General features: G+C 43.2%; 5 protein-coding genes across 20 annotated transcripts; 1 reads left to right on the forward strand and 4 right to left on the reverse strand.

Annotated features, from left to right (window-relative positions):
- Positions 1 to 116: 116 nt before the first annotated feature.
- Positions 117 to 18458, forward strand: LOC6735571 (protein NDRG3). 16 transcript variants are annotated; one of them, XM_039292480.2, is made up of 9 exons: positions 3441 to 3853; positions 8673 to 9091; positions 11419 to 11514; positions 12201 to 12394; positions 12459 to 12579; positions 12729 to 13293; positions 13403 to 13487; positions 14814 to 14858; positions 15504 to 16270. In XM_039292480.2, exons 2-8 carry the CDS (start codon positions 8883 to 8885, stop codon positions 14831 to 14833), a joined length of 1290 nt encoding a protein of 429 aa, XP_039148414.1. In that variant the 5' UTR covers positions 3441 to 3853; positions 8673 to 8882; the 3' UTR covers positions 14834 to 14858; positions 15504 to 16270. The 16 variants fall into 16 exon arrangements, with proteins under 16 accessions (XP_044778657.1, XP_039148414.1, XP_016028920.1 ...); XM_016168682.3 differs by lacking the exons at positions 14814 to 14858; positions 15504 to 16270 and adding an exon at positions 17109 to 18458; XM_016168678.3 differs by lacking the exons at positions 14814 to 14858; positions 15504 to 16270 and adding an exon at positions 17109 to 18458 and having other exon boundaries at positions 11431 to 11514.
- Positions 341 to 3236, reverse strand: LOC6735570. The gene is made up of 2 exons (XM_016181429.3): positions 3087 to 3236; positions 341 to 3005 (listed from the first exon to the last, which is right to left on the reverse strand). The coding sequence occupies exon 2, from the start codon at positions 3001 to 3003 to the stop codon at positions 496 to 498; it is 2508 nt and encodes an 835-aa protein (XP_016028914.1). The 5' UTR covers positions 3004 to 3005; positions 3087 to 3236; the 3' UTR covers positions 341 to 495.
- LOC6735572 lies at positions 18370 to 20350 on the reverse strand. The gene is made up of 4 exons (XM_002082456.4): positions 20146 to 20350; positions 19673 to 20086; positions 19197 to 19613; positions 18370 to 19137 (listed from the first exon to the last, which is right to left on the reverse strand). Exons 1-4 carry the CDS (start codon positions 20219 to 20221, stop codon positions 18473 to 18475), a joined length of 1572 nt encoding a protein of 523 aa, XP_002082492.1. The 5' UTR covers positions 20222 to 20350; the 3' UTR covers positions 18370 to 18472.
- A 189-nt stretch (positions 20351 to 20539) lies between these two features.
- Positions 20540 to 21493, reverse strand: LOC6735573 (serine protease grass). The gene is made up of 4 exons (XM_016181426.3): positions 21375 to 21493; positions 21270 to 21312; positions 21047 to 21213; positions 20540 to 20983 (listed from the first exon to the last, which is right to left on the reverse strand). Exons 1-4 carry the CDS (start codon positions 21430 to 21432, stop codon positions 20583 to 20585), a joined length of 669 nt encoding a protein of 222 aa, XP_016028935.1. The 5' UTR covers positions 21433 to 21493; the 3' UTR covers positions 20540 to 20582.
- Positions 21494 to 21637: 144 nt separating this feature from the next.
- On the reverse strand, positions 21638 to 23111 carry LOC6735574 (serine protease grass). The gene is made up of 3 exons (XM_039292485.2): positions 22727 to 23111; positions 22232 to 22453; positions 21638 to 22176 (listed from the first exon to the last, which is right to left on the reverse strand). Exons 1-3 carry the CDS (start codon positions 22941 to 22943, stop codon positions 21716 to 21718), a joined length of 900 nt encoding a protein of 299 aa, XP_039148419.1. The 5' UTR covers positions 22944 to 23111; the 3' UTR covers positions 21638 to 21715.
- Between the last annotated feature and the right edge of the window lie 106 nt (positions 23112 to 23217).

Genomic DNA, 23217 nt, shown 5'->3' on the forward strand with positions numbered 1-23217 from the left:
GACGAGCGATAGATAGATCGAATCAATTAAACGCAAACTGCCCAAATTAATTGAAAATTGAAAATCAGTCGAAATCTGAGGCACTCTTTAAACGGTCGTGTGGTGTGTTGGAAAAAAAAGGGCGCAATATAATGCTGCACGGCGATCAAGATAAGCCCAAAATGGCAAAACGATCTGTGGGATACGCCCTCAAGCGCAGGAACGATCGTTTTGTGGTCGAGCCCATCGTGGGAATCGTGAATCCAGCCTACGAACCCGATCTTGGTGGAGATACATCCCCAAACAGTGACATCAATCGAAAATGGCAAGTATGACAAGCAATCAAGTTCTCGGGATGGGCTAATGTGAAGTGTGTGTTGTGTTATTGAAATTATTACAATCAATTAAAAATTTAAAAAATTTTTTACATTCTAAATGTACTTCTATTTAATACATTTGATAGTCTGCTATTTATAATTGCTAAACTTAATTTAAGCTTAATAACTCTAAATTAAGCTAGAAACCCATGACGTGTTTCACCTTGGGCCTCTTAGCGGGCGGGGCACTGGGATAGTCCTCGATGATAGTATTCTGTCCGGGCAGCAAGATCGAAAACTGGTGGGTAAATTCAACAGGCGATTCCTTTTTGGGACTCAAAAGGCCCTCTTCAACTGGGATCACTGAGTAGTTCGCTGTGGTGGCGCCATATAGCTTTGGAAGACTTGTGCCGGGAACCATGTCGGGATTTCCCTCGGTCACCTCGTCCCCAGTGGGTTCAACTGTCTGACTGGGCAATTGGTCCAACCAATTGGCCATGCGTTGTTCCGGTTCCTGCTCCTTCTCCTTAATTCGCTCATCGAACATTTCTCTGGTTACGTCTCGTGTGGTGTCGTACTCCTCCATATCCCACACGTCCAGCAAACGGGTCGACATCATGTCCGTGTAGTGGGTCAGCTTGTAAGCGGATCTCTGCCAGGGACCGCGACTGATGCTCTTCTGCTTTTTAACATTTTTGTTACTGGGAGCATTCCTTTTGGGTTGCCGTTTTGGTTTCACCTTGGATTTTTTCTTAGGCGTTTTCTTACCATCTTTCTTGGACTCCGAAGTTTCTTCCTTTACCTTTTCAGAGCCTGGGCTTTCATCTTCGGAAACATCCGTATCTTCTATTCCATAGTCAATTTCGATCTCCTCTACGATTAGAGGTTTTTCGTCAGGTTTTGATCTTTTGGCACCATCTCGAAAGATGTCTCTTATCTCTGGTATCGACTGGACTTGTGTGCAGCGGATGTTCTCGCGTTGGACGCGCTCATTAACGGAATTGGCAAGGTAGCGTATGGCTTCCGCGGTGTGAATTCCGGTTCTGATCTGCTCGACGTGCTCCTCTTCATCTCTAACCGTTAGTCTTTGGCAGTAAACATCTCCCAAGCTGTTGGAGGTTAGCAGCTGGGTAAAAGCTAGATCACTGGCCTCCTTTAAGGGAACGAAGCGCATTCCCGTAATGCAGGTGGTTGCCCGCTCTGCTATATCAGCATAGACATCCACAAATCCTCCCAAGCGAGCATCTATTAAAGCTTCTTCCAGGGTTAGCGGCGCAAATGGTATTGCTGGCGAGAACATTTCATCGACACATTTTGCCTGAGCTCCTTGCATCTCACAAATTCGCAGATCTCTGGGTAAGAGTCCAGCTAACGCAATGTATTCACTGTTCTGGTGAGTGCATGTGTCAATAAAACAGGGTGGATAGGTCATCTGATGCGTCCAGGTGACCACAGCTCGATCGGTCAGTTTTTTACCCAAGCATCTGATATCCAAACAGTGGAAGTTGTGATTACTAGCCACATACAGGAGATTAGGATTCACACCCTTGGCCAAACAAGAGAACCTCTCGCAAGCTTTTGAGTGAACGCCGCTGGCGAAGCAGGGATTCAGAGGCAGATTGCATCGCACGTCTACGGTAAACAAAACAGGCTGTGTTAGGCAGTGAAAGGTGCTTCCATCGGCTTGCTTTAATTGTGCCCAGGTACTCGAGGATTTCTTCAGTCCTTTTAGCAAGCAAACATCAAGCTTGGCTATATCCTGTTGTGTCGAAATATCCACGAAGCGCAAGGAGCGATCCTGGCTAGCTAAAGCCAATGTATTGGCATTGGCCAATGATTGTGCAGCGCTTGTAAAAGGAGCTACTTGACTGCTAAACATGCAATGGCGAATAAGTTCGTATTTTGAATCCGAATCCTGTTCCTCTTTGCGTTTAAGTTCGTATAGGGAAACCTCCTTCAGCAAACGTGCCAGGAACATTTGACTGCTGTTTAAATTGTCCAGCGGAAGAAGTTCGAAGACTTCGCTGGAGGATTCCTCAAGCGTAGCCGAATGCAATGGTTGCCAGAACTCCGCCTCACCATAATCTCGGGAAAAGTGCAGATCTCTGAGCTTATTACCGCTGACATGCATGGCCAGCTGATCGTTTCCTTTAAACGGAATCGTGTTTAGGTTCCCGCCTGTGTAGTAGTAATCGTAGCTGTCCCTGAAGAAGGAATTCTCCTGCTGGGCTATGTGCTCAGCCATCTCAAACAGACTGGCATCGTAAACACTTTGCTCCTGCTTCTGTTCACGCTGTCTCATATTTTTATAGCGCCTATCAAATATAGCCTTGTTCAATTGCAAATGCCGTGTCCAATCGTCGTAGGCGCATGGCCTTTGGACGCATGCCTCCACACGGGGAGTCTGTCCATCCTTGGCCAGGAAGAGGGGAAGCGGCACCGTAACCGAGCAGTTTGGCAAGTCCTGCTTCGGATTCTCGTTATAATCGTGCAAGAGTTGGCCCAACATTCCAGTGTTCAAGCCGGGATTAGAGAAGTGGGGCGCATTTTCCAAAATGCTGCGCAGATTATCTGGCTCATTGTTATCCTCAGCATCTTGATCCGGCAGAAGATCGTCTTCGGAATCGGATTCGTTGTCACTAGTTTTGGTCTTGACCTGGGCACTGAATTTGGCCGAATTGAGAGCTGTCTGGTAGCGTCGCGGCATCTCTGAAATTGGAGTATAAGTAAGTAATCGGGATTTGCTAGCTGGCCGATGTGTTTTGATGCATATGGGCCTGGCCTATAGACCTCTTCAATCAGTTATCCAGTTCCGCGCGAAAGAACTTAGTTAACAAATTGAATTTGACTCAAACAAACGCTAAACGCATGTTTCCTCTGGCCACATGAAACAGCTGTTTAGTGATGGGCACTTATGTCGAGCCAGCGCAGTTTGGAAAGGAAACATAGGGATGCTTGCTGTTATGAGCATTAAAAATAAAATATTCACAAATGTAATGCTCTTAGGCACAAATAATAAGTCATATTTACAAAAATTTGTATAAATTTCATTTAAACACCCGATGTTTTGAAAAATAACGATGTATCGCTGGGCTGCGATACTATTTCTAAAATATCGGCTAGCCTCGATACCATCTTTGAAAACATCGATTCCCGATGCATCGATGTTTCCGCCCATCACTATCAAATTTGCTTTGCGCTGCATCGAGACCGAGAATTAAAGACTTGAAAGCAGCTGGAGAAATTACAAGAAATTGATCCCCGAAAATTACTGGCAATCGCGAACAGCGGGCGTGTGTGTGTGTGTGCGTGCGCGCGAGAGCGAGAGAATAAGTGAACGAAACAGAACGAGCACAGAAATTACACAAGTTGTAAAAGAAAAGGTGAAGAAAAAAGTTGGTCGAGACCGAATATTGATTTTTTCATAGACGGTGCAGTTAAAACAACGGTCTCTTTTTGTTAGCCAAAAAGAAGGCGTTGGGAAAAAGCGGTAGTAGTTTTTATCTCAATTTTGAGGCCTACAGAAGAATAGAAGAAAAAGCAACGGAAAGCGTCAGGTGAGTTTTTTAAATCCAACCACGCACACACTCGCACTCACACCTACACTCACACACACAGCGGGCACAATTAACACACATACAAGTGCCAAAACAGACAACAAAACAAATGCCAGTTGGAAAGGTGTGAAAGAGAGGGGCGGGTCTGGAAGATAACATTAACCAGTTCTAATCCTCTTCCCCTCCCTCTCGCACCGCATGCATTTGTTTTGTTGCAGTTATCTATTACTCTTCCCCTCTCTCTCTCTCTCTCTCTATGTCTTATCCTGTCTCTCTCTCTCTCTGCGCTCGCCCCCATTAAAAAGAAAAGAAAACACACTGCCTCATCTAAAACTTTTCATTTGCATCCCAGTATCTGTTTTTCAATTAGCACTATTGTATATTTTGCGCACTCTTCTTTTTACTTAGTTAACAGTTAGTTGTTGTATGCACGTTGTTGTCGTTGTTGTTCTTGTTGCTCGTCATATCTGTACTAATTCATCCATTTATGATGTTCCTTTTTATTCTTTATTCGTTTTTGGCTTTTGGTTTCGTTTGGGTTTTCCTCGCTTTTCCTAACTGCTAATTTTTGACAAAACCCAAATGGCTTCTGGCTCTGACGTAATGGACCCCTGCTGCCCTCCCCTTCGCTCCATTCCGTCTCTCTTCCTCTTTATCGCTCTCCCTCTCTCTCGGAGCTGGCGCTTTTCCACTCTAAACGACCTCCAGAAAACTTCGCCGCAATCATTTCAGCAGCTGCCACAGTGAAGCCTGTGTGCAAAAACCCAGTTATGTCAGTAAAAAAGAAGTGCGTTTGCAAGTTGTCCTGGGATTCTAAATTATTCTTATTTTATGATCAAATTCTAACTCCACTTTGCTGAATGTTTTTTCATAGTAAGATAATATTCTGAATCTCAATTAAGTTAAAAAACTTAACGATTTAGGCAATTTGAAAAATAAGGCAACTTCGAGTTGATTTTCTAGACAATAGTCGACCAATTTTCCTAACTAAACAAAGGAAAAGCGAAATGGAATAATGGGGCTGTTCATTAAAAGCGACTTGACTGTTATCTCTAACAGTTGCCCTAATTGGTTTACCTATTGGCAGTGTTTACTGTTCCTGCAGACATTTGTTATTCGCTGTTTTGTGAAATTTTATTGCTTCTAGCGGCTTTTGGGTGTGGAAATGAATGGGTGGGGACTCCACTTTAACGGCTCTACTGTAACCTGTCGGCGCCATCGCCATGGACAGGATTTCGTCTCGTCCGCCTGAGTATCTGAGTCTAGTACATACATATATGTATCTATATCTGATGTTTAACTTTCCTGCATGTTTAATGCGTAGGTCAGTTTACTCAGAAGGCAAACACAATGAAAAGTTCGCCGCACAAATTGCTTTTGGCGCCTTGTTGCTGCTCCTGTTGTTGTTGTTGTGTTAGCTTTTGTTGGCCACTCAGGTGTTTACCAACTTCCCTGGCACCTTCTCCCTTTTCTGCCCTTGGTCTGCGGCTCTGTTTTTATGTAACTTTCAAATCGATTGCAAACACGTAACAGTAGGGCAACCTGCGCCGTTCCCCTCTGCCCCACCGCCCACTACCGTGCCACGCCCCCCACCACCCAACTGATATTCTCCCATATCCTGCAACAACACTCTGACGTTGAGCGTGTGATTTTGTTCGTTTCGGCTGTACGATTTTTTTTTCCTGCTGGCCTGCGGCCTGACATAGCGTGACATTTCCTTTATGTGATTTGCTGCCGTTGTCGGTGCCCCATAACCCCTGCCCCTGCCCCTGCCACGCTTCCCCCTTCCCCCTTTACCCCCTTCCGTTGGGGTATCTTGTCTCTCCGCCCCCCCCCAAAGAACATTTGAATAATTTCTGTTTTGCAAATTTGTCCCCCCTCCGCCCCGGAGGCGATATCCTTGAAGGACTCGGACAAATTGCAGTCAATACAATAGTTGAGCAAGTATTTTTAGGGCCAGCAGGGAACTTGTTGTTAGCCACCTTCCAAGGAAATCGAACACTGAAAGATCTAACAAAAAACAAGAGTTTTAACGATCACCCATGATTCAGCCATCAAACGTATTAGATGATAATATAACAATACAAATGTATCTAAATACAGCAGACTTCCTTAAAAATGATCTTTTCTCACGTCTAAGCAGATAGAGATACATTTTAAAGTGAATCAAATTCTCAAGGATTATGTAAATCACTTTTGTTCTCAGAAAAACTCGTAATTATTTAGGCTTCTGAGTCGGTAAATCCGAAGTAGCATTGAATCCCAATCAAGTACACAGTTCAGCAGTAGATTGAGTTCAGATTGCTGTCTTGAGCTTCGGTTTGTTGTTGCCCGTTGACCTGCCAACGGTTGCCGTGGGCGACCTGCCAAATTGTCGATATTCCGTGCGCTCCTTTCGCTCCGGCCGGAAAAACGGAAAAGCCAGGGCACGTCGTTCGCCCGTCGCCGTCCCACTCTAGCCGAATGCTAATTTCAATGGCTCCACGCTGCTCGCACCTCAAGCTCCTCCTCTGCACTCTTCACGTGCAATCGCAATTATGAATAATTCGCCATAAATGGCACACGCTGGGCTGCAATTATTGGAATTGAAGTGGCCCAGATGCCGCTGATAAATCGCTTGCCACCAATAGCCTATAGTACATTATACATTACTACATTATATATGTATATATATAGGAATATGGCCCATTATATCATATACCATTTCGTGTGGTCGAGGTGAAAAGTGCAAGCGCAACTTTATCAGCGCCCATAAATCGAGCAGCAAAAGGTCAAAGTTGAGCTAGACTAACAGCTTTTTCAGTGGCGGAGGATGGCCCACGGAATTTGCGAGTGCCAATGTACTTGGCAACTTTAAATGCGCTGTCATTTGTGTTTAGGTTTTCAGACTAGGGCAACAAATCATGGTGGCTTTGTGTGATTATTCATCGGTTATATGGTTGATAAAACAGCTATGGTAATTATGCCATAAAAAGTTGGTAATTTTATTTGATCAGCTGAAATCAAGCATGTTCCTTTTTATAACAGTTGATAAAAGAACGGCCTTGTTTGATTTCACTGTAGCAACTGTTTAACTTACTTATCTGTATAACCAAAGATAAGACTTGAGAGCTGAGATGTTTCGAAAGATATTGGAGAGTCAGGAATCCAGTTTGAATCGCAGTTACCAAGATAAGATAGCTGGAAACCAAAAGCGATGCATCGTTCCACTTGGAAGTCACGACTTTTGCCATTCTCTTCATTTTACGTCGTGATTTTATGACTAAAGTTTCAATTCGAATGGCTAAATTATGCAGTTACCATTGCAGCTAAATGAGCAATAAAATACTCAAGTCGTTGGCTTTTGAATAATAAAACTCCTAGAACAACTCGGGCTCCGCATCCGAAATCCTCCGCTTTGTATACATTTTGCTGTATGTTTACCCTGGAGCCACATTCATCATACGCACTGAGGTCCCAGCTCGGAAATGAATTCAAATTGCTTGGCTTGACTGGGTTTTAAAACCTAAGACGCAAAAAAAAAATAGTAGCCATAACGAGTTTTGTTTTGTTTATCGTTTGAACTTATACACTTGCCCAGTGACCAGTACATAACATGTATATAATTATCTGTATCTGGGGCTGCGTCATAGCATTTGGAGTGGGTGAAGCGTTTGCATTTGCTTCGTTGCTGTCCGGTGATTATTAGTTGATAAATTCGAGCCGCATGACGCACTTAATCAGTGCGAAAAAAAAAGAAAACTACACGACGAACCGAGAACGGCAGGAGGAAAACATGTGTGTGGCCTCCCGGGGATGTGTGAAATTTTCATGCCTCCGTTCCACTTTGGCTTCAAGCCAGGGCACGTGGAGAGCAGTCCTCAACCCTTGGCCCAAACTGGGTTAATGTAATGCATATGTGCTACATTGGCGACGTAGGAGCTGGGAATGGTCCGGGGGGTTGCTGCTGCAGCAGTCTCTGTGTGCCTCAATCCCAAACCCAGATCCAAAACCCACATACCCACATTGCCTTCCTCTCGCGGCTTGGCCTGCATATTTTGTTTCAAGTACGAGCATTGACGCCCCAGCTCAGTGCTTCCCCATGCAGTGGAGCTTGGATAGTGATGGCAGATGGGGGTTGAAGGTCTTGAGATTCGGCAGATCTTTAAGGTGCACCAGATGCTGATTAACATAAGTCCAATAATGCGTATTTCATGTCATGTCAAGTCACCTAGAGCATTCTTATCGATTCGATGTGGAATAGAAAATGTTCTTGCTTGTATTTATTTCTATGAATATGGATGTGGAATTACTTACACTTGACTACTCCTTTAACTTATCAAAACGTATCTCACTCTCTCAAAGAAATCGATTAACAACTAAAGGGTTTGGATTTTGAATACATTATTATTTGGCCCTGGCTTTTTACCGCTGTTTCTTAACCATAAAGTTTAAAAGTTGATCGCTTTACCGTATGACTTTGAGCGTAACTAACTAAATTTTGGTGCTGGCTTCGTCAAAGCGATGCCCCACTGTAGTGGCTTGCTGCTTCTTAACCAATGTCAATCATTTGATACTGTGGACCCCCGCAAATCCGGCTTTCGTGTGACTCAATCTCATCATCATTCTATTTGCTTTTGTTATTATAATTTTATTTTCTTTGTTTTTTATGTGATTTATGTTTTGTGACGTTGTGATGCCGCTGCTGCGCTGCTGCTGCCAAAAAAAAAAAAACAAAAATAAATATATAAATATTCGAATGTCAACGAAATGCCCATTGTATTTGTCTGTCTGTCTGCCGGCTATAATATTACACACCTCGGCGCTGATGAATCAAAAGCCTTGTTTATAAAAAACTCGAAAACAGAAACGCACCCACACACCGACACTTGCATGCACAGTGGAACACTCAGTTCTAACTATCAGAAAATAATAAATAAAAAACAAAGCACGCCAAGCTAAGTACTTAAACGAGAAATTCGAGCAAAGCCGAAAGATAACTAGCCGGTTAACAAATAAATCAGAAATCAAGCAAAAGACCCAAAAAAGCATGCCACAGTCAGAGGGCGGCTATGTATCGCTGCCGGCCGTCAATGGCAATGGCGGCGCCATCTATCAGTCGACCACAGAGCCCACGGCCCCGCCCTCCGTCTTCGCGAGCGTGAAGCGGGCCATTGGCCAGGCCATCAAGTCCTCGCCCACCGACAGCGAGGAGCTGCTCCGCTCGGACCGCCTGCCGGTCATCGTCGGCGGCTCCAGGTAAGTCCATCCAACCGGGGGGTCAGCCACCCACTCTTCGCCTCCTCCGCTCTACGGGCGACGCGACGGTGAGCTCTCTCCGCCAATCACTCTTAATCACCCACCACAATGTGGCCCCACATCCATTGCCCCCTCTTAGGCACGGACACAAAATCCCCCACTGAACGCACCACCCCACTGAATCATTAACCAACTGAGTGACCCACTCGCAGCTACACAGAGAACAAAAAGAACGGAGTCATCAAATAAATATAACTTAAATATAAGTTCTCTGTAAAAATATATCTACTGCAATGTTTATCTGAAAACTAATTCGCACAGCAAAAAGCCACTTCCGTTGTAATTTAATTGTAATTAATTGCTCAACATTCTTTCAAATTACTTGATCAACAATTTCCCACTAATCAGATTGTATCTGCGAGTTGTTTTCTCTGTGTAGCTCGGTTAAACACCGAACATCAAAGCTCGATTTTGCCTTTGCCACCTGACTTCCCATAACCCCAGAAGCTTAATTGCGATTGCATGTCAGCCCAAAATGTTTGATTTTTGCTTTTCTTGCTTTTGATTGTTTGTGGTTGTTGCCAATGTTGTTGTTATATTTCTCTTCATTTTCCAAGGCACCTTGCATTATTTTATTGAAATTATTTGCCCAGCAGAAGGAAGAACTAATTGTATATATTTGATGTAAACTCAAAGGCTCACATTCCGCATTACATCATCATCATCAGCATCAAGCTTACTGCTCTAAAGGAATTTCTTAATTATAACTTTATTAGATGAATACAAACACTTTGCAATAAAATCCCTGAAAGTAGAGCATTTTGAAAGGGTCTAGGCCCCAAAAGAATAGCGTCGGAAATGTAACTTCGTTTCTGGTTAGCCATGGCCCAAGGTCAAACTGCAGTTTGCAGTTGCAGCAGTTTTGTCAATACAACAATCCCGAGAGCACAGCAAACAGAGCTCAGAAACTAAAGTGAACTCTTGAGTCGTTTAGTTTGGGTTTAGTTGGCCGCCGGTTGCGACCCACATTCGCTTTAATTTGCGGTCACTCTTCAAATTATTCATACTCATACGCAGTAGAGAGTATCCACGATTGTACGATTATTATTCACGACTGCGCTGGCGATCTCAAGTGGCCTTAATTAGTATTTCCGCAGCCACTGGCATCGCGCGTAAGTGATTTGGTCCACTTAATGTGTTATTTCCAGACCCCAGATCGCACCGTCTGTTGTGCATTCCTTCAGCCAAGTGCATTGCTCTTGGTCCCTGGCCTGGAGTTAACCGATACCGAGCAGTTCTAACCGGTTGGTGGCCGTACCGGTTTAAGCTGGAGATTCCAAGTAAATTGAAAAGAAAGTACAGCAAGCGTATGCAAACAGCTGATTAACACAAGTAATACGCCTGTACTTAAGCATTTCAATTATTTATTATTTGCGTGTTGTCCCAGAAATTGATTGTTCAGATTAATAATGGATGTACAGGGAAATGAAAGGTTTACCCCGGAAGTTGCATATTTCAAGAGCTATTCACTCGCATTCATAAGTTTCATCTTATGAATTTATGATAATAATAGTTTTCTCCCTAAGCACATATCCATAAGAGCTAAGCTCTGCTTATGCAATTTCCCTCTAGCTCAATCACGTAACCAATTAAAGGTGATAATGAAGACGGCCATGACCCTAACCGTATGTATACATACTATAGTATGTATATTATATATGAGGATAATGAACTCTCATCCCTCACCTGAGTTTATCCCCACACCTCCAGCATTAACTAATTGAGTTCGGTCCCTGCAGTAAAAGTTTTTGTTATCCCAAGCAGCAGAGGGTGTAGGTAAACAAAAGTTTCCGAGCTTTTCACGTTTTACAGGGGACGAAAAGGAGAGGAAAGTCAAATTAGTAGTATGCCAGCTGGTCGCATTTTCCTGGCGCCACTTGTTTGTCGCTAGCCATTTTCATACATCGCCAACATCCATCGACATTTACCCCGAATGACATTGCGTGACTCATTCGCTTACGTTTCACGTTTTACGTAAGGAACGCGAGACCTTGACGAGAATTCCCCCGCTTCATTCATCCGGGCAAACAAACAAGTTTGCTCCTCCGCTTTTTCTTTCTACTGCTCTATGTCTGCTTTACTCCTACTTCACATCCTACGTCCTGTGAATATATATATATTTACTCCTAAGATCTCCAATTTCAAGTCCACAAGAAAATATGAATACATATACGGTGAAAGTTTTTAGCCGATTTGGAACAGAGTCTGCCAGAAACTTGCCTCGATTTTTGCGTTCCTTTGGTTATTCTTTGCTTGCATGCTCATAGAATCTCTTTCAGAGACCGCGACAAATCCGGTAAGACACTGACCACCAAGATGCCGTCAGCTCCAACACACACTGCCGAGGAGGCACACCTGCTGGGGTAAGCAAAATACAAAAAAGAAACGATAACGAAACGAAACAAATTCTATAGAAAATACGCCCAGGGTATTGTGTAATTAGGCCCCAAATTTCCAAACCATCCGAATGTATGTAAGATATATGCAAGACACTGAAACACCCAAAAAAAAAAACACAATCACAACACACAAGTTTAGAGTTTTTGCGTTTGAATTAATTTCTCGTTACTTTTGTTCATATTAACCCTTCACATAGTTTTTGATTTACGAGTAAAAGTATTGTTAAGAAACAACCATTAGTTCGTAAGTTACTTGCCTAGACTTGAGTTTGACAACTAAACCCTGTAAAAGCATCCCAAATTGTTCTATCTCTCCGAATGTTTATTAACCGATACCTTACGTCTTGATTTATTTGAGTTTTGCATACATATGAACCATGCCTAGAGTAGAGGAGAGCAGCGAGATCAACTCACGCCTGCCATATATGTATACCCCCAAGATCAGTAGCCTGTTAGTATCTAGATGAGATCCGAAACAAGGATGCATATCCTGCGACACAAAAACACTAAAACTCACAGGATGCCAGTCTATGAACAGCTACCCAGCTGCCGCTGCTGCCGCCGCCCAAAAATCCCACCAAAAAACATATGTATCGGGGATTAAGGAGCCACCTGTCACTAACTTACCTTTTTTTTATCCATCCCAACAGCACCATGCCCGTTGATCCCATGGATGACATCGAACTGCGCTCCGTGCAGCTGCAATTCCCCAATGCCCGCGGCTCCATCCTGGAGGCCTGCGAACAGCGACGCGTGCCCACAGACAAGGGCGATGTCCACGTGGCCATACAGGGCGATACGGCCAAGCCGGCCATCATCACCTACCACGATTTGGGCCTCAACTGTGAGTGGTCCAAAATACCTGTTCAATTCGGATCATGCTAATCAGTATTTTCCTCCCATTGTAGACGCCACCAGCTTTGCTGGCTTCTTCAATTTTCCAGTGATGCGAGGTCTGCTGGAGAACTTCTGTGTTTACCATGTGACTGCTCCTGGCCAGGAGGAGGGTGCACCCACTTTGCCAGAGGAGTAAGAATTAATTGCCTACCGCGTAATACGTTTCTTGTCAGTTATCAAAATAGCGTTGAATCGATAGAAAAGAACTTCCAAATTGAAAGAAATAGTTACACGAGTATTATATACTATATATTTCTAACAACTATTCTTATCACTTGCAGTTACGTGTATCCGACCATGGATGATCTGGCCGCCCAGCTGCTTTTCGTGCTATCCCACTTTGGCCTGAAGTCGGTGATTGGTTTCGGCGTTGGTGCCGGGGCGAATATTCTGGCCCGTTTCGCTCACGCCCATCCGGACAAGGTGGGCGCCCTGTGCCTGATCAACTGCGTGTCCACGCAGTCGGGCTGGATCGAGTGGGGCTACCAGAGCTTCAATGCGCGCTTCCTGCGCACCAAGGGCATGACACAGGGCGTGATCGATTATCTGATGTGGCACCACTTCGGACGCAATCCGGAGGAGCGCAATCACGACCTGGTGCAGATGTACAAGCAGCACTTCGAGCGCGGCGTTAATCCGACCAATCTGGCCATGCTGATCAACGCGTACATCCATCGCAACGACCTGCATCTGGCGCGCACTCCGCCAGGTACTCCGGGCAGCGAAACGGCGGCCACCACGCTGAAGATGCCGGTGATCAATATCACGGGTTCGCTCTCGCCGCACGTCGACGACACGGTGACCTTCAATGGCCGTCTAGACCCCACAAACTCATCGTGGATGAAGGTTCTTATAAATTTTAACCGACATACATATGCGGTTGTAATATTTCACCGCATATCTGTGTATTTTTATTAAGTTCTGTTCGATTGTAATAATCTTTTCCCACCCACAGATTTCCGATTGCGCTTTGGTGCTGGAGGAGCAGCCGGCTAAGCTGGCCGAGGCCTTCCGGCTCTTCTTGCAGGGCGAGGGCTACGGTAAGTGTTAGAACACCGCACACCACACCACCAAGATCCACCACAGCAACAAAAACAACTAGAACTACAGCAACATCAAATGCTACAACAACTGAACAACCTCAGCAATCTCTGCTACAATCTCAACAATCTACTACTGTACCCACTCTATTTAATCCTTCTATTAACCCGCAACTACCTTAACTACTTAACTACCTACCACCTAACTTTCTTAGTCAAGTACTTCCGTCCCGGCGACTGGGACGGCACTCAGTTGAGCAGCTTCATCTAGAAGTCCATTCCGTTTGGAGCAAGATATCCCCTCCATAGATTCAGTTCAGTTCAGTTCAGCTCAGTTTTCCCACAGGAGATGCTCCTAGCTTAGCCCCCGATTTTCTCCGTGGAGACACACGCACACACAAAGTACACAAACGTCCCTGACCCAACCTGATTTTAGTCTAAACGAAAATCTTTGAGAATCAAAAGCTTTTTGAGATGCATTAAAACGAAACCAAAAATCTATTGTGCAAAATTTTATATTTACAAATTGGTTAGATATACAAAAAAAAAAAAAAACTAATAAAATTGACATTGATCGTTCATATTTATGTTGATAATAAAACAAAGTATTTGTACGCAACCAAAGTATTTCCAAATAAATCGAAAAGTTGTTGAAAATCAAGCGTTTACTTTCTACACACATGTATTTAACCACTCTCAAACCCCAACCTAGTTCCCCGAATAGTTAGGACCCCAAAGAATACACACAATTTCGCATCCACGACAGCAACCAAACAAGAAAAGATATTCAAGATGTTCATTACTTTGTTTTTCATTTCTTTTTCCTTTCTCCAAAACTGCTTGTTTTTGCTAAACCAACATACAAAACAAAAAATAAAAAAAAAAAACAAAATATAAAAAAAAATTCTATGAAAAACAAACGAACAACACGCAACATGAATCCAAATGAAAAAAATATACAAACAAAATCTTTCACACGAAATTGCAACTTCAAACGATCAAAAACCTCAAAATCCGCACTCCATAATTCCATAATCTTCATTCGATTTCATGGTCTATGCAATCCAATCCATCGACTTGGTCTCTGCTGCATTCACCAACGACTTCCCTCCCGTTCTGTTTCAATTCGTTTCAATTCTAACTCTGATTTTCTTTTCGTTTCGAAATTGGTTTTTCCAATCCACCTCAACTCGAATTGATCGCCAAATAACTGTTTAACTAATGCAACTGCGCGTTCTCTATAATTTCAACAACAAAACTAAATATAATAATCGTGTGTATGGTATGTATATTTGTACACCATCATATTCGCACCTGTGATCGTAGTGTCCGAGAAACCTCAGTAGGAAGATCTGCCGGAGCACCCAAGCAGTAATATACCCAACAAATTGCAAAAAACAAACAAACCCGAAATCTAGTTGGAATGCATTTAGCTAATTAATTAATACAATAATTCAAATTAACATTATATACAATTATATAGGCAAAGTAGAGCTTAAAAACCACCCATACACACACACTGCTAGTCATGGTTCTTTCGATATTTTAAGGTGTTAACGGGTAAAATAACATAATGTCAAAATACTAATAGCAGTACATTTCGTTTTATTAACTTATAAAAAAATCGTTTATTTTTTTCAATAAATATAACTTGACTTACTAATTTTCTGACTTACCCCCACAACACCTTAAGATTTACAGAGCTGAATAGTGAAAATGACTTACACTAGCCTGCATCTACGTAGATTTGCTTCTGAGTACAGTGCAACCTCGTTAGCTGGGCAATTGATGCGCTTTCGCTTTTCCAACGCTCTCTTTGATTTTCTCCTCCACAAAAACACACACCCTCTCGCACACGCCTTTTGTTTCGAATAACTCTTTCATTTATTTGACCTATCATTTTGTTTTGTTTATTTACACGCAAATTGAAAACAAATTATACAACAATATCAACATCGAAAACAATTACCACAACAACCACAAACAATTGAACATTGATTTCGAAAACCCCAAAAGCTGTTGGCACACTGCAAAAGTTGGCGCGCAAAATCTCATCGGTCAGCCGGAGCAGTTCCACGCAAATTGAGCTCACTGTACAGTGAACGGCGGCGGCAGAGCAGAACTAAGTGAGCGAATGGAGAGAGCAGCAGCAGTGGCAGCGGCATCGGCAGAAGCAGCAGCATCGGCCCCAATTCGGTGGGGCAGAGTGAGAGAGAGAGAGAGAGCAATTGGATAATCACCCGACACTGATACACCCAAACAAAAAATTAGAACAATAACCACACTGAGAAAAATGGTTTACAGCTTTGCTTTTAAGGGCAAAAAAAACTTGCTTCGGTTTCTCCACTTCTGTGATTTGCGTTGAAATTTATTGTTGCTCTTTTGTTTATGTTAAATACTTTTTTTTGTAATTAATGCGATTTTTAGTTGGTAAGCTATTAAGTGGAAAGCGGCAAGTGATTAGTTTCCATTTCGTTTGTTGTCTACATAAATAAATGCATTGCGTATATGTACTTTACATATAGCCTTTCGTTGTGTCACCCCTTTCTCCCACATGCCTTAAAAGTCGGGCTGCTTTCACCATCCACAACACAGCTTAAATGTACGAGAGCAATAAGTTTAAACACGCTATACAAATATACATACATGACAACGCTATTATATACAAATTACATACACTAACCATACTCAAGTCGAGAAAAACGATAAACGAAACGAAAATTGAAAGTGTAAGCTTTTGTTGTATATTTGAGAATTCTAAATAAACGAACGAACAACGTGAATTTCGAACTGTAACGGTGCGGCCAGAGTGATATACTCCTCCGATATGACTATATCTGGTGTTGGTGGTCCTCTGGCCACTGGGAGTCGCGTCTCTTTCCCACAGCAGCAGCATCGTCGTCACAGCAGCCACATCCAATCCAATCCCAGCAAAGGGGGCCATCGCATCGCATCGCATCGATCCGCTCATCGACCATCGCGAAATCTCAGCCCAGCTTCCTCCCCTCCCCCTCCATCTCGTCCATCAACTAGAACTACAACAACAACAAACAACAATAATAATAAAATTTTATAATTATAACGATAATAGAAGAACAGCAGCAGCAGATTGTCGCCGCTTTCATCTCGAATCATGCAAACTGCACCCGACACATTACATTCAGATACAGATACACTTGCAGCTGCGGTTAAAATAAGGATATGACTAAATAATAAAAGCAGCTTTTATAGCTTCAGCCAACTAAAAATATATAGCCTTATTAAACAATCTATAGACTGAATTAAACGATGTAAATTGTAACTATAATGAATGATGATATTGAAAACTAGCATATACATAGTTATCTATGTATCTATGTATTCCATTTGAATTTTAAGAGTATCTCGAGCAATCTAAGAATTTATTTTGATCGCAGCCTTGCAAACGTACAGACATCACCACACGTACATACATTTCAAAAACAGCAGGCAAGCCTTTTAGAAAGTGTATAAAGAAAAACACCCATCAAGAACAAGAACCAACAACTTACATGTTATCAAGTGACATAACGTAAATAACAATAGCCAAACTACTACTACCTTCCCCCCAAAACAACAACTCCACTTATAAAACTGCAACAGCAACGCCGCTGTCCACGCCAGCGAGTTCGCCCTGTGGAACTAAATACCACACCTACTCCTCCATCTTCTTTGCCAACTTCCGGGAGCAGCAGCAGCAGGCGATGGAGGAGCGCGATCGTGAGCGGGAAAGGGAGCGGGATCGCCAGCGGCAGCTGAGCCTTCGCGTGGGCAATCGCCTCCGGGAGACGGCCATCAATTGCACCAACAGCAACTCCAACACCACCGCCGGCCAGGGGGACAATAATAATGCGGATGGTCGCAGCGTCGACGGGGACGATCTGGATCTGGAGAACGGAAACGGATGTGCCGGCGGCAGCGGAACAGGAACCGGAAATGGCAACCGAGCCTACGTGACCACGGATACATCGGGCACGCTTTACTACGGCACCCAGAGCAACAAGATACGCATCACAGAGAACCCACTGCCCGAGCCGGTCAGCTCTTAGATTGTTACTGCAGAGTCCACATAATCTCCAAAAGACACCTTGTTATTGTTGTTACCATACACTGAGAAAAAATAAAGCAGTAGCAGCAGCCAAGTCAAGCCAAGCTTTCAGCCGTGCTCCAAGAGACACAAAGCCACAGAAACTCAAAGAATAATAATATTATGAAATACAAGCAACTCACACACCGCTAGGAAATGAATGCGAATGCAATAATTAACCACCAAATGAGAACCCATTGATTGATTGATTGATTGATTGGTTGATTGATTGTGTTTCCCTATGGTTTTCGAGACGCGGAGAGATATTTGTAATTTACACTTTGTGCCTGAGCGTAACGTAACGAACATACACGTATATATATCAAGCCAGATCGGTTCAGATCAGCAACAGCAGTTTAGTTTTCTATGCCCAATTGGTTACTTTTTTTTTTTTGAAGTGCAACACATATTTTATGACGAGCTTGCTTAGTTGTTGTAAACCGAACAATATACAAAATATATACATATGTGTATACAGATGACACAAAAAGAACAAAAACTAAAAACTAACGAGCATTCTCGCTTAATGTTAAAACCTAAAACGAATCCAACTGTTAACTTAATCCCAAAAATAACAATGTAGCATATCAAATAACAAACGAAAAATCTCTCAAAATTACGTATATACTTATACAAAACCCTAGATAAATCGTAGACAATTGCGAATTGCGAGTAACTTCAACCAGCATTCTGTTCACAATGAATGAGGAATAAACCCTAGACACAGGACACTGTCACAAAAACAGGATACACACACACACACACACACGATATGAATATAGAATACATACATATAATATATATAAATAATGACAACTTTTTGCAATAACTTCGAATTCAATTCAATAAAAGTTTTAGAAGCTTGAGTTCTATGTTTCCATTACTTCGGTTGCAGCATTTCGCTGATCCTGCGCAGGGTCTCCTCTCGATCTCGACGCATCAGGTCGGATACTTGTTCCAAAAATTGATGCTGCTGCTCGCGTTGCTGCCGCAGGAAGCTCTCGTTGGTAGTTTTGATCTGCGCAAGCAGCTGCTTTTGACCTTCCATGATGGCAGTAAGTGCTTCAATCGGCGTTGGTTCAGCCTCCAACTCGATGGCGTCCACGTAGTCCTCGCTATCGGCTGCCGCTCTTAGGAGATCGCAGGTGGAGCTGGAGTTGTCGCTGTCACTTTCCAGCGGAACGCTTGGTTTGCCTGGCGGCTTGAGAAAGGAAGGCTTACTGATGCGAATGAGCCTGCTGATGGCATTTTCTTTGTTCTCCCGCGGCGCTTGAATCAGCTCATCGAAGAGCTCAAAGTGGCGAGGCAGAATGCGTACATTATCTAGCCCGTGCTCCTTGGCCTCTCGATGACGCTTGCAGAGCAGCCTTAGTTTATTGCGCAGCTGGTGGGGCGTTCGTTTGATGGACTGCTTAGCCAAGATGTTGGAAATGTGCACCAGGGTCTGGAAGTTGCGTTTCCTTGAGCCATCCAAGGCGCGGAAGAAACCATTGTCCCGAATGATGAGTAGAAACGAATCAACCTCTTCGTCTGTCCAAAAATGCGCTAGGGAACATTGGGGTTTAATTAAATGTGAAATAGGAAATAGCTATTATAATATCTACCTCCGCTTCTCTGTGATGCATCACCCTCTTCCTCGTCACTGTCATTGAAATCACTATCGCTTGCGCTGCTCAGATGGGCTTCCGCTTCAGCATCCGCGGCCGCCTCCTCTTCGGTCGGATCCAGGACCAGTCGCATCGCCTCAAAGTGCTCGAACGTTTTCCCTGTGCCGTTCTTGACCTTGTTGTACAATCGCCGCAGCTGCTGGAACTTGATGCGCAGCTTCTCAGCACCCTTGTGGCAGTTGCGCTTGGACATCTCCTTGGACAGCAGCTTGAAGACCTTGGCATTGCGCTTTTGCAGCAAAGCTGCTCGAAGGCCAAGTGTGTGGATCAGGTCTAGGAGGAGGTCCACTTCGCCCTCTGCCCACTTGCAGCGGGCAACGATGTTAACTGAAGATCCTGAGGCATCCAAAGCATCTGCGAAGGAAAGTCGCCTAAGTTCATATTCCAATACATTCCTGCCTGTTGGCACCTACCGTCCCCTTCGGTTTCCGAGATCATGCCGGACTGGTCCTCGTCGGCCTCCATATCGCTGTCACTCTCCAGCGCCTCTTCATCCAGATCAGATACATCTTCTCCCTGCATCAACTCGTGCACCGCCTCAAAGTGCTCGAAGGGTTCGCCACCATTCCGAGCCTTCGCATACTGACGCCGCATCTGATGGAACTTGACTCTCAGATGCTTTGGACTCTTGGGGCAGTTCCGCCGGGCCATTTCTCTGGACACCATCCGAAACACCTTTGCATTGCTTTGCGCCCTTCGGAGTGCAGCTTGCAGTTTTAGTTGGTGAATGATTCCCAGAAAGGTCTCCACCTCTGCGCTGGTCCACTTGCAACGACTTGCTTTCCCAGAACTATTTTCCGATACCGAGTGATTTGCATTTCCTAGATCTGTATCGAAAAATAAGGATTTGGTAACATTGAACCGGCTTAGGAAGCTGGTTACCCACTCATAAGGTGTGCGTATTTCTGCTCCGTTTCGTGCTCGTCCTCATCGTTGCCATTGAAGAGCGAGAATTTGCTCATCTTGCTTAAATCAAATGCTTAAATCGCAATGAAATCAATAAATTTATATTTATATTCCAAAAGTTTTTTTTTCAGTTTGATCAAACCATAACAAAAACAAGACTGTCATCGATACTAGGACGCGTTGAGCCACCTATCGTTATCGGCATCGATGTGGCCGTACCATATATTTTGCTTAAATGTATGTTCCATGTAAAGTAAATGGAAAAAATGTATGTTAAATGTAGATATAGCCTACAATCTGAAAAAAAATAAAAACAACAAGATAGGATACCCTTGCAGTAACTACAAAACTATGATATTGATAACAAAAATGTATATGTTAAAATATTATATTGATCTTAAGAAACATATTTTGATCTCAATCAAATTCGCCTGAATGGTTTTGAATAACATCCAATATCCAGTCCGTGAAGTGTGTGACATTGGTGTAAGTTCCCAAACCTCCGCACGAACGAAGTCCTTTGCTAGCGACACCGAACTGGAAGACCCTTTCCTGCCCCTGAAATCTACGAATTGCGCTCAGAGGACCTCCCGAATCGCCTTTGCACGAATCACTGCTAAAGCTGCCGGCACATATATAGGATATATCGAGAGGTCTTCTAGGACTTTCACACCTGCTTTGCGGTAATTGTTGAAGGGTGGCAGTCTGTAGCCTATGTTGCTGTTCCCCATCACTATTTGTACCCCATCCGGTGATATTGAAGAGTGAAATGGGACCAAACGTTTTGCCAACAATCAGGCAGATCGGCCTGACATAGTCTATGGGGAAGTTTAGTTAGTTATTTAGTTCCCAAGCAATTTTTGATAGCGAAATGCACTTACTTGAGAATGTCACACACCTTTGCATTCGCAGCAGACCAATATCATATTCCAAATTACTATGAACTATTTTCTTATCCACGTCCACATTGTAGGCCCTTGGTCTGCAGCCGGAATCATTGCAGTCCGACATGGGATGTCGGGTATCGTATTCGCCCAGGCGCACATTCCTTCAAAAAGTGTTTTCGAGGATAAAATGGGTAGTAATAGTATAGTATGCACTCACATATACTTTGGGGAAATGCAATGCGCGGCGGTCAAAACATATCCTGCGTGAACATAAAATGATAATTTGAGTATATAATTCGTATTTTCAATTGCAAATACTTACGAGCAGTTATAAGTGAACCGCCGCACTCTGCTTTTCTCGAGATCATTACGCTGACCATCCAGGGATTCGCGAATTCATCACTTTGAATCCGCGCTATATGACCACCATGGCTCGTGGTTCCACAGTCGTTTTCCAGTAAACGAGCGGATCCTCCTGCTTAAAAAATATAAAATTGTTTTAGAAATTAGTTCTATATTTTACTTTTTGACTCTTGTGTTACAAATTTTTTATGAACGCCATTAAGCAGGAAAACACAGTTAGAGTAATTTCGTATTCTCCCATCATATTTATTCGTTTCAAATATGTATTGTGACTGATCTAGAGTACAATATGCCTACACGTTAAATAGAGTTTCCACATAAACGGAGAAAATCCTGTCCGGTTTTCGCGGCCCAAATAGAAAAATAGTCCATGTTTTGAACAGCACGCAATATCCATTCCGTGTGGTACGATACATTGGTGTTAACACCTGCATTATAAGCCTCGCAGCTTTCGGCTCCGTAGCTGACCAACCCGTACTGGAAAGTCAGGAGTTTGTTGTCATAACAAAATTTGGAGCTCAAGGGGCCTCCAGAATCGCCCCTACAGGTGTTACTGATATGACTGGCCGCACATATCTGCGATCGATCAACCGGTTTTTCGTACTTCTCTTTACATTTTGAAATATCTAAGTTATATAGAGTGGCGTTCAGCAGGATCCGGCTAAATTTACCAGATTCAGTTTTACCCCAGCCGGTAACCGTATAATTTTGAGCGCTTGGCATTTGCTCGTCGACAAGGATGCAGATCGGCCTAACATAATCTATAGAGAAAACTTAAAGCATCAGTAATCCACGTGAGATAAAACCTCTATTTACCCGAGTACTCCACAGCTTCGGACATTCGAAGCAACGCTATATCATTCTGAAGACATTCATTATACTTTTCGTGAACTATTTTTAGATCCACACTGATGTTGTAGAACCTTGGTATACAGTGATTATTAACGCAGTACGGTTCGGGATTTACTGTTTCGTAATTACCCAAGCGCACGTACATTTTTTCGGGGAATACGCAGTGAGCTGCTGTCAGGACGAGTTCTTAAACAATCCAAAATAAAACAAGAATCAATAAAAGGAAATTAATAATAAAATAAAAATTAAAACTAAATAAAAAATAAATAATAAATAAAAATAATATAGTCGACTATCTCTACTATCTACCACTATCTCTACTTTCAGTTTTAAGTAAGTAAGTAAGTACATGTAACTTAAGATCTCTATATCTTGGACTATGAATCATATTACTAAATACACAGGGTATAGATAGTATTGTGTAATAAAAAATAACAAATGTTTTAGTAAAATACATACGCCGTGTAATTAGAGAGCCGCCGCACATCTTACTCGAGGAAACCAACACCATCCATGGATTCTCGTATATATTTGTTCTGTTTCCTACCGTAATGCGCGGATCGTATGGATCCTCCTTTGATATTCCACAATTCTCATCCAGCAGGCGCGACATTACGTTATTTTTCGCAATAAATAGGCAAACGAGCGCCGCGATTATCGCATTGAACACTTTCATGTTTGCGCGAAGACTGCTCGGTGATAGCAAAGACACTAGAACAATATTCTCGGATTAATATTCTAGTGTCTTTGGTGATAGCATGCCAACCGTTTTCCATTTGGCGTTTCGGTTGCTTGTTGTATCTGGATCATGCCAACTCGGGCTTAAGCTGCAAAGGAACTGCCAGCATGATTTCAATCGGGAACTCCGACCACAGCGTGCTGCAACTTGTTGCGAGCGCGAGAGAAGTTCGTTTCGAACATTGAGCGAAACGGGCAAATCGGTAAAAACG

The sequence above is a fragment of the Drosophila simulans genome, chromosome 2R (assembly GCF_016746395.2).
Source record: "Drosophila simulans strain w501 chromosome 2R, Prin_Dsim_3.1, whole genome shotgun sequence".
NCBI classification, from domain to species: Eukaryota; Metazoa; Arthropoda; class Insecta; order Diptera; family Drosophilidae; genus Drosophila; species Drosophila simulans.